General features: G+C 41.3%; 1 protein-coding gene across 1 annotated transcript; it reads left to right on the top strand.

Annotated features, from left to right (window-relative positions):
- The first annotated feature begins 4,239 nt into the window (after positions 1–4,239).
- agpat9l (1-acylglycerol-3-phosphate O-acyltransferase 9, like) lies at positions 4,240–11,287 on the top strand. The gene is made up of 14 exons (XM_073465685.1): positions 4,240–4,315; positions 4,636–4,906; positions 5,770–5,836; positions 7,126–7,274; positions 7,389–7,534; positions 7,640–7,714; positions 7,825–7,914; positions 7,997–8,090; positions 8,181–8,296; positions 8,676–8,731; positions 8,941–9,026; positions 9,143–9,271; positions 9,399–9,478; positions 10,299–11,287. The coding sequence occupies exons 2-14, from the start codon at positions 4,763–4,765 to the stop codon at positions 10,405–10,407; spliced, it is 1,341 nt and encodes a 446-aa protein (XP_073321786.1). The 5' UTR covers positions 4,240–4,315; positions 4,636–4,762; the 3' UTR covers positions 10,408–11,287.

Here is an 11,287-nt window from a genome sequence, read left to right on the forward strand (position 1 = left end):
CTGTCATGTCATGGACAAGCTGAGAAGTCTGCCCTCACGAAGGGAAACATGCACCGAGCAGCACTGGGAGCCAGTTCATGGTTTGAAGAGAGGGGAGAAAGCTCCGGCTCTGTGTGGAGGAAGGGAAGGAGGGGAGGGAGGAGTTGATCTCTGCTTACTTTCCTTGCGAGGAGCGATCGAGGGGGAGAAGGAGTCAGGATCGCTGCTGAGGAGGAGGAGGAGGAGGAGGAAAGAGGAAGCCTCGTTGAGCAGCCGTCCTGTGTCGAGACTTGTCATTACATCCTGCACCATCACAAGACAATGTTCTGCCTCGAGCAAATCATGGGGATCATTTGGGATGAAACTTTATGGATGCGAGGAGGGATTTACAGCATTGTTGCACAGCTGTGACACTCCCAACAATCACAGCTGGTATTTATATTATTTAGTCTATTGGATTGACAGATGAGGAATCACCAGCCATTATGATAATTGATATCATTAAAGTATTTTTCATGCAAAAAATGGCAGGAAACACGGGCGGACTCAGGATGTTTTAGGGGCAGGGGCGGAAAAATAAAAAAAGGGCACCAGCATGCAGAAAGCTGTGATCAGTGATGGGTAACTTTACTTTCAAAGTTACTCATTATGTTACAAGATTCATGCTGTCCTCTCTTGGGTTAGACAATTAAAGACATCACCTTCAACATTTTTCACTATTTTCTGACAAATCAAATAATCTATCTTGCATGATGTGTAAGAAATATGAAATCATATATTTCAAATGATAAAAAACTGTTCTTAGATGTTATGATTGTGTTGCAGAGATATCTACTGAAGTTAGCATGCCAACAGCTAGCCCCGATCCGTCCTGGTCCAACATTCCTGTGCTAGTGGTGTAAACAACAACACTCCTCTGGTGCTCCGAGCTCCCAGTCTGGACCACTAAACTCACGGCTAATCGAGCTAACTAGCTAACGGCAGCTACAGTTAGTGGTTTCTCTGGCGATATACTGCCCTCTGTTTGTTCTGAGTATGAATTCAATAGGTGGCCAATTCTTACATATCTAAAAAGATAGTAATCATTAGTCACAGCCCTACAAACATGAACTTCCTCAGTCCTTATGTAGCTATGACTAAAATTGTATATTTTATGGCAGCTGTATCAGCTTCATGATAAAACTAAATACCTGTCACTTAAAAATCTACACTTGATGAATGAAAGTACTGCTGTGTAGCAGAATGAGTCAGCCTCAGCAAACATACAGTTATGTAATTGTATATAAACTGATATCTGACCTAGTCATACCTTTTAGTGCTCTGTGGCCAAATATAGAAGGCACAGGGTTGAACAGTTGAGGAAAAGCCTCCTGTTAAATATGTGCATTGGTTATTTTTTGCATGCTGTTCTGTTTGTGACATTTTTGCAGAAGAGAAGGCCTAAACGTCAAACAATAGACACACCCTGTGCAAACTCATCCATTCTTCACTTTTATTTAAGTCCATGGGACAAATATTTGTTCATTCCATATTGCGGCTGCAGCTTTTGCACAATGATTTCTATATGGACACGCTCTAATTCTGCATTTCTGCCAACAGAGTTGTATCAGCCAGAATTTAGATTCTTTCAGACTGGACGTTAAGAATTCCTCTGTAGAAGTAGACCCGCGAAAAAATCCCCAAGAGATGTTTTCTGAAGTTTAAAGTGCACTGTTGAATAGCGCTCTGTGTGACATTATTTATGATTTCCACATAACATTTAAAGACCCTGTGAACTATACTGTAATGTACCGTGTGTTAAAGGCTTGTCTGAGGCGTGTCCTCTGAGGGCCCCTCTCAGTAAATACTGCTGTTGTTCAGTTGACTAATATTTATCCCCGGAGCAGATTTATGTGTGACTAAATGGAGACCTGACACATTCCCTCCTGCTTTGTCTCCGTCCATGGGAGACACAGAGGCAGAGTAAATCTATCTATCTAGATCCAAATATAATATTGAAAGAGTTATTTTTGAAACAAAGCATTTTGAAGTCCATATAAGACCGCTGGATAATGAGGTAGTGGCTTTTAACCAGGAAACATTTGGTAGATTTTCTCTTAGAAATCTCTTTAGGGAGACGCTAATTTTGGAAAGTTGAGTGCCTCGCTAAAAATAACATAAACCACTGATAGCACACAGTGCAACACAGATATATGACTAATGGGCCATACTGGGGTGTTTCCCCCAACATGACCCAGTAAAACCAGCATGCTACACGAGCAGTGAGCTCTTTGTGTTGAGGCACCGAGATTAAAAACCAGCTATTTTTGAACAAATGAGCACTGCCTCACTGGAGGTAACACACCCTGACATTAAAGGACAGATAGTGTGTTGTTGGTTTGTGTTTTGCTGCACATGAAATGTCTACCTGGACTGGGCATTTTCCTTATTTATTAACAATTTTATTGCTCAGTTTCATCTTTGCCACGTATCCATGACTGTGGTCCAGAAAACTCTCTGGATTAGGTTCAATCCCGGAACGAATCGCCCTCTTATCACTCCCAGAGACATTACCCAAACTGACCCCCTGAAGTCCCCAGTTACAGTAATGTGCAACAGACTGTGAAATGTCTGAACCTGGAAAATAATCAGGACCTTTTGTGAGTCCAAGGTGGGAGAGAGAGGTTTTCACACCGAGGGACTGTGGCCACATTCCTCATAAAGGCTTCTCTTTGTTGTGGTGAGTAACATTTCTGACAGGTTTGGGGCATTTTATGACGGCAGTATAACTGTTTCCTAAAATGTATCAAATTTCAGGTCAGGATTTTAGTGTTTTAGCAGCTTTGTTAGTGGTTGCTGCTCTCAAAGGACGAGAGAAACTGAAAGATTATTATATGACAACAACAAAAAACGATTAACTAAATAAATGAAATGCTTGATGCTCCAGTGTACATGAAGGTGACCAGAGTTATATTTTGTCTTGTTTGTTTGTTTTAAATTTTCAGTGCAGAAATAGTTTTATTTTTTTCTACCAAAAACATCTTATTACAGGGTCCACTTACTTTGTAGAGCTTTAGAGTACAGTGTAATGCAATCCAACACAACTGCTCTGACATAAAATCTACTTTAATGATGCCTAAAGTTTAAGTTGACACTGTCTTCAAGCTGTTAATTCAATTATATGCCTTAGCATTGAAGTCATAGAAAGTGTGAGTTTTGTACTGGACTGCATAATATTCAGAGGTGTTTCTAACATTGTGACCCTTCATGAATGAGGACAAAAACGTAAGAAACCCCTCTGAATATACTGTAATGCAGTCCAGTACAACACTTACAACAACTATGACCTCAATGCTAAGGCATATAATTGAATCAAAACCTCTGTAATCATAATAAGGATAACTTTACTCACTTATCAGAACAAATACAAAGTGCGTCACAGAGAAAACAATGATTTAACAACAAAATGAGTGATAAGTGAGGGATGAGGGCAAAAGATCAGGATATGCTGTCAGATAAAAATGTGTTTTTGGAAAGGACTTTGAAAACAAAAGGCTTTGACTCACAGAGCCGTGTGTCCTCATGTCCCCTTAGTTTTCAGCACAGACTCTAGAGGACAGAGCGCCACTGCCCGAGGATCTCAAAGGTTCATTAAAGGATGAAAAGGTCTAAAATATAAACAGATGCCAGGTCATTAAGAGCCTTAAAGGTAATCAATAAGACCTAAAACAAACAGGGAGCCAATTTAAAGAGGCTAAAACAGGTGTGAGATGATTATTATTATTATCTTACCTCACGTTAAAAGCCTAGCAGCTGATTTCTGTCCAGTCTGAAGTTGTATCAGGACAAGAGAAGAGGCTGGTTTAACAAACAAGGCGTTTGATAAAAGCATGAACCACAGCTTCTTCATCTCTGAAATTCAAATTCAATTCAAATTCAATCTTTGTGATGTCTTGCTCAAAACAGAAGGTGCTCATTAAATAGATGCCACAGATTTTGATATGTTGTGACAGTAGATGTGTTTGTTTTGTGATCTGCTGGCGTCGAATAACAAGGATTTCTGTTTTCTGACAATTGATTAAGCTCAAGGAAATTTAACAACCTCTAGTTATTTTATAGTATATAATATATTTTATGGCATGAGCAGTTTAATGACATCATATTAGATAGCACAGGTGTGTACCTGATGAAGGAGCAGGTGAGTGTTCAGCCCGCACTTCCCTCTCTGTCCGCAGGAGGCGCTGTTGTGCTCCGTGAACTTTGTTCCAGTGGTGGATGGGCGTGTTTGCTCTCTGAGCTCCGTCCTTTGAGTCGAGTTACTCCTCAGGAAGGAAGGACATGGACTTAAGTTTGACAGGTAAGATGAGCCCGTGTAACTCGAAAACAAAGCCGCTGGTAGTTGTAGAAAGCAGAAACAATGCAGTGTTGTACGCAGTCTTCTTGTCTAAGTATAGAGGAGCTCTGACATAGTTAGGTCATTTAAGGATGTGTTTATATTGGCAGGATTACAGGTGATAGTGATCGTCGGTGTTAATGTGCGTGTGTTTCTCCGAAGCGTGCTGTGACCTGCTGAAGCTTCACTCCTGATTAAATTAACTGGAGTGTTTATTTTGCTCACATTGTCATTGTGCTTGTTGATGACCTTCATGTGCTGACAGCTGATTGTGTCTCACACAGGATGGATCTACTTTGGTGAGAGTAGTGATACCTGACAAGTTAGACACCTTGCCCCCACATTACAGGACTGCACTGCATCTGAGCCACAGGGCTGTTCTGGCACATATTAGGGCATACAGTGGAGAAGATGGAGGACTTCTGGGAAGGAGCCCTCTGGACGATGAAGATCTGGCTGTACATGATCATCGGCCTCATCATGATCCCAGCCATGTTTGGCTTCTCACTGGGCATCTCTGAGACCTACATGACCATCCTGGTCAAAACCTTAGAGGTACTGTTGTTTTATAGTTATGTTCCTGGCAGATTAAGACTGGTCAGTATATCAATATATCGTTATCTTGATATCAGACAATATATTAGATTTTAGTGATGTCGTAAGTCTTTTCCTGGTTTTTAAAGGCTGAATTACTGAATTACATTAAAGTGATGTAATTTTCTGAACTGACCACACCCCTGGTGTTCCACTTCCTTACACTTGCCGTTACCCACTTAGTCATCATATCCACATTACTGATTATTTATCAAAAATCTGATTGTGGTAATATTTTTTGAAAGTACCAATAGTCATGCTTACAATATTGCCGCAATATCAATATTAAGGTATTTGGTCAAAAATATTGTGATATTTGATGTTGTTGCCTGGTCCTAACATTTATAAAGTGCTTTTGAGGAGATTTCAAAATATATAGATACATATTGTGTATCGTGATATAGCCACAGAATATCGCATTATTAATTTAAAGGAGACCTATTATGCTTTTATTTTTTCCCCTTTCCGTCAGTGTGTTATAATGGTTCTTGTGCATATAGAAGATCTTGAAAGTTAAAAAAAAAGTCTGCACCAACAGAAGCTCCTCTCTCCTACAGAAAACACTGCTCCTGAAACGCCTCATCATTAGTCCCGCCTTTAATTCTGTGACTTTGTGACATCACACTACATCACCATGTCACACATTTGCATAACTTGTGCCTAGCAGCTTGTATGGCATGTAAGAAGAAGATAAGATTATCAACATGAAAAAGAGCATAATATGTCTCCTTTAAGCCAATATAGCCCAACCCAAATGAGGATATTGTCATCCACTGGCCCGCATAAGACGTGGCCATTAATGTCTCCTGTCTGTCCTCCGGCAGTGGGCCACTCTGAAGATCCAGAAGGCACATGCTGATGAGCGAACACTCAAAGCCTCGCCATCTAATGGTGAGTGGAAAAATACGTATTTGGAAGGATGTTCAAGATAGATAGATAGATAGATAGATCTGCATTTGATAAGGGCACTCTTCTTGAGAAAAACGGTTGTCATATCCTCTGTTGTGAAAGATGGGGCTTTGCCGACAGATATATGTTGTGCTGCAATACTGGATTTCATAAGACAGTTTACGACAAGTCTCGACAAGCATGTTGCAATGATATCGCCCAGATCTGAGAGTCATTTATTTACCAGTGCAGATCAGAATGCCTTTTTGTTTCTGCATTTATTATTAAATGATAACCCTGTGACCCTGAATGGCAGGTTAAATTGTTTTATTTTGGGACTGCAGGACTGTCTCTGTCTGGCACCGTGACTCTGTTAACTTGAGAACTTTCACAACAAGGTGAAGTTGCTTTGGGAACACCGCCTATCTCACAGGACGCAATTGCTCTTTATCAGTCACAGAGCTGCACAGGGTGGTATCCCCCTGCTGTAACGCATGAAGACATTAGCTATGTCAGCAAGATGTGGCCTCTGCAAGGTCCAAAGTGTGTCACTGTTACATTTTTAAATCTGGATGATGAATAGAAGAAGTGAAAGTGTTTCACGAAGAGAGATAAAGCGGACATTGCTCTAAAAGTTTTGACTCGATATTAAATCCAGATTTTGGACTTTGTTCACTGGGTTATCAGATAATGTTGAGTGTGAGCTGAGGTCAACTCTTAATTGTTCTGAGACCTGTTAGACAGTGCAGCCTTACTGTGAACAGCTCACTTCACTTCTTATTATGTATTTCAGGTCAAAAAGTGAAAGGTCATGTGTGGTGATGAGAAACTTCTAACTATCTCATCTCTCCTGTGGACTCCTAGTGTATCAGAGCCAGTATTTCGTGTTCAAATGATCTTGTTTTGCCAAATGACACATGTTGTACATTCCTAGATGAAGCAGATTTGCTGTGGAGGATATTATGCTTTAATTTATCTTAATCATTTATGTTATTTTTACATAATTCTTGCTAAGTACAGAATGTAACGTCCTTCCAAGAAACACATTCCTGATCCTGAATAAACTTTGATTTTTTTTTTCTTCTGTTGACTCAAACCATTTCGTCCTCTGCCACTATCAACACAATCTTAGAAGATACAGAGAGGCTGATTTATCTTCAAGATTACTATGCAGATAATGATTCCTATCAGATGATTGACTTTGACTCTGTGTGTGTGTGTGTGTGTGTGTGTGTGTGTGTGTGTGTGTGTGTGTGTGTGTGTGTGTGTGTGTGTGTGTGTGTGTGTGTTAGGTCTCATCCAGAGGGAAGATGGCTCTATGGAGAAAGAGTTCGAGGAACTTAGACGCAGTCGCCCCAAACCACCTGTAGGTGGTGATTTTACCCTCAGTGACTGTTTCTATTTCAGCCGGAGAGGAATTGAGAGCATCATAGAGGATGAGGTACATTTCAACTTAATTAGCAAGAACACGATGAGTTATGTAAATGGTGAGAAGTGATTTGTAATCCCTGCTTTTGCATTTCAGATTTTTAACGTCATTCATTTGTGAATTTAGGTGACCCAGCGGTTCACGTCAGAGGAGCTGGTGTCCTGGAACTTATTGACTCGCACCAACAATGATTTCCAGTACATCAGTCTGAGACTGACGCTGGTCTACAGCCTCGGCATCTTTGTGAGATACTGCATCCTCGCCCCTCTCAGGTGCATGAATACTGAATAGAGACTGATTCAGTAGTTCAGTATGTGTATGACATTTTATTCCTTCTGTTTGAAAATGAAAGACTAAACGTGTTCCTCTCTCTCCAGGATAACACTGGCCTGCATTGGTCTCACCTGGTTGGTCATAGGAACATCCGCAGTCGGATTACTTCCAAACTGGCGGTGACTACAAACTATAACCATTCCAATTGATAATAGTCGTATTCCGTTTTTAACTTTTGTTCCCTTTGAAACGTTTCCCTCCTCATCTGTGCTTGTGTTTGTGTTTTTAGGATGAAGTTCTGGCTCAGTGAGTGGGTCCATGTGATGTGCTACAGGATCTGTGCTCGAGGACTCTCTGCCACCATCCGCTATCACAACAGGTGAGTGAGCCTCCTCAGCATGTAACCTTCTAACAATAATACCTTCTGATACTGACTTCATGTCCTTACCTCGCAACAACAGGGAGAATAAACCCAAAAAAGGAGGAATTTGTGTCGCTAATCACACCTCTCCTATCGACATTGTGATTCTCTGCAACGATGGGTGTTATGCTATGGTACAACTTATTTTATTTGACATTTACACAAATTTATATCACTTTCATGCCGAATCATAATTACCATAATTGCCTAAATGTGTTTGTCAGGTGGGTCAGGTTCATGGAGGTCTGATGGGAGTCATCCAGAGAGCCATGGTGAGGTCCTGTCCTCACGTCTGGTTCGAGAGAGCAGAGATGAAAGATCGCCACCTGGTGACCAAAAGGTGCGTTTTCTGCTCCTCCACTCCAGCACGTCTTGTCAGGCTTGTCTTTGCACGTCTTTCTCGCCTGTATATCCTCTCTGTGGCTGCTCTGGCATTAAGAGAGGTTGGCATTTTCCTGGCAGTGAAGTCTTCTAGAGTTTCTGCATCTGCTCTTATCCAAACAAGAACAGTTATGTTTTGGAGAGTCGCTACTGAGAAGTGACTCACACAGTTTGGATTCCAGTACCTCATATAATAATATCACATCTTCACCCCAGACGCTCGTTCCCAGATGTTTGATGTATTGTCCAAATGTGGAAAAAAACTCTTCAAAGGTTTAATATGTAGATATTTATGCAGCCAGGAAATGGTTTTCATTACCTCTTTGTGCTGCTTCCAGGTTGAAGGATCATGTGAATGACAAGACAAAGCTTCCCATATTGATATTTCCAGAGGGTGAGTGTGAGCTTGTCGAGAGATAGAGTTACTTGATGTTTGTCTTTGTATGATCAAAGATAGGACGCAGTGAGTGTTGTTGTTTTAGCTCAGTGCCTGGTGGCAGTCTGACCCCTGAGCTGTGACAAATGAGCAGCTACTTTATGTGGGTTTGGACAGAGCTCACACAACTCTGTCCCCTTTAATCTCCTGATGTCTGGTTTTCACAGGAACCTGTGTCAACAACACATCTGTCATGATGTTTAAAAAGGGAAGTTTTGAAATCGGAGCAACTATATACCCAGTAGCCATTAAGGTACATCAGTCCTTTCAGTCAATCGAGCTCCATCCCTGGCTTACATATTTCAAAGAACAGTTCCTCACTTACACTGAATGTCTGTGGGTTGTTTTTTTCTTGTTTACGTTTCTTAGTATGACCCAAAGTTTGGAGATGCTTTCTGGAACAGCTCCAAGTACAGCATGGTCAGTTACCTGCTGAGGATGATGACGAGCTGGGCCCTCGTCTGCAATGTCTGGTACCTGCCAGCCATGCACCAACAGGTGAGTAAGACATGAGCTGAACCGTGTGCATAAGGTCCAGCCCCCTCCCTTCCTCCAGTTTATGTATAGTACACACACAGACACACATCACGGTGGGCTGAGTTTGCTTTCTATTCAAAAACGGCAGGAGGGAGAAGATGCTGTCCAGTTTGCCAACAGAGTGAAGTCAGCCATCGCTCACCAGGGAGGCCTGCTAGATCTCCAGTGGTAAGATCTTTACTTTCTTCAATTGATTGTTTTTTAATTGTTCTGGAGTATTTTACTTTACTTGTTCTGGCAGGAACTGACATGATCCAGGCTTAAAGGGACAGTTCCGCAAAATAAACATTTTCCCTCTCCCCGTAGTGCTATTTATCCATCTTGATTGTTGATGTGAGTGAGATTAGAGAGTTTTAGAGATGTCTGCCTTCTCTGGATTATAATGGAGCTAGATGGCACTCTGCTTGGGGTGCTCAAAGTGCCAAAAAATGTGTCTTTCTAGAAATCATGACCCGGTTGCTCAAGATCATCCACAGACCTTGCTGTAAACACTTTTGTATAGGAACTATTTTCATTCTACCAAACTACATCGTATCACCGAGCAGAAGGAAGTACAGTGTGCATCTATTCATGAATAGAAGACTAGCTAACTGAGCTAGCTAATGTTTAAACTCAGCCAAGAAGGATGCCAATGATGTTAACATCCTGCGCTGTCACGAACCTCTTCTGGAAAGAGACACTGCTGTTGAAATGAGACTCAAGATTTTGGGTTGAACTGTTCTTTTAATCTGTGATTCAGAAACCAACCCATAATGCACATTCATATACAGTAATTGTATCATTATATCACAGCTGGTGAGTGAGAATCTTTCCATGGTTTCCAAAGATACGATTCTCCACAGAGGCACATGCAGTCCCTTAACTCAACGTCAGACATGAAAAACACCAAGACAACGTTTCAGCTTGCATGGATATGTATTGACATTGAAGAGTGAAATAATTAGAACCACTCTCAGTTTGTCCCGTCTCCACCTGTCTGTCTCTGCAGGGATGGAGGCCTGAAGAGAGCCAAGGTGAAGGAGTCGTTTAAAGAGCAGCAGCAGAAGCAGTACAGCAGCATGGTGGTGGGAGACGACAGCAGCAGCAACAGTGACTGAGATCCTCACCCAGCATGCTGTACAGATCCCTGTTTTTGGAGAATGTACACAGGAAACAGGCCACTCTCCTCTAGTATGTTCCCATTAGCTGGATACTTTCAGGGAGTACTGCCAAGTGGACTTAAACACAATGTGAAACCTTAGGTACAGCTAAGAGGAGGAGATTCTCAGTGATTCACAGCAAACACAAGTGCAATATGAACTTTATGAGAAGCTGAGCTGAGCTCTCTGTTTTAACCGCTGCTGAAGATACCGTAGCTACTGTTTTGATTGAATGATAATGCTGAGATAATGCTCTGAATGAAATGTGTGATCGCAGACAAACCACTGGATCCATGAATGTCTCTACTCCAGGGGTATCTGACATCGCCGTGTTGGTGTTGTTCCTAGAACATCACACTTCATGTTGCTCCAGGACCATCCTCTCAAATTATGAAAATCCATATCTGGAGCAAGCCGCCATGGCTGAATGTGTTAGGTGTAGGACTCTCACTCAGGAGACGGGTTTGCATCACATTTGAAACATATCTTTATACTGTTCACTTATAATTTTACACTAAGTTCATTTATTATTTTCCACTTCTTTTCAGTTTTCTGTCACTGGTTGGTTAGGTTTAGGAAAACATGGTTTGGGTTCAAATAGACACTTTCACCAAGTTGAACAAATGTTAGAAAGGATAACTTTACTTCATTTCTTTTTCCCGGATTACAAAACATGACTGGTCCGTTGCAATGATGGTCCAGGAGCAACATTAGTAATGACAGTCCAGGAAAAACACCAACACGGCGATATCAGACAGAGCCCCTACTCTCACAGTCAGTTGACTCATTCATGTGCTGTTCATTGTTTTTTTAAATAAAATTTTGTTTACAATTTTAA

Source organism: Pagrus major, chromosome 5 (assembly GCF_040436345.1).
Source record: "Pagrus major chromosome 5, Pma_NU_1.0".
NCBI lineage: Eukaryota > Metazoa > Chordata > Actinopteri > Spariformes > Sparidae > Pagrus > Pagrus major.

Bases quoted from the DNA above. Each gene is read 5' to 3' on its own strand.
- agpat9l (XM_073465685.1), top strand. From the start codon at position 4,763: ATGGAGGACTTCTGGGAAGGAGCCCTCTGGACGATGAAGATCTGGCTG. The intron at 8,091-8,180 runs GTACAACTTATT...TGTGTTTGTCAG, and splicing joins ACGATGGGTGTTATGCTATG to GTGGGTCAGGTTCATGGAGG. The intron at 9,479-10,298 runs GTAAGATCTTTA...CTGTCTCTGCAG, and splicing joins GGCCTGCTAGATCTCCAGTG to GGATGGAGGCCTGAAGAGAG.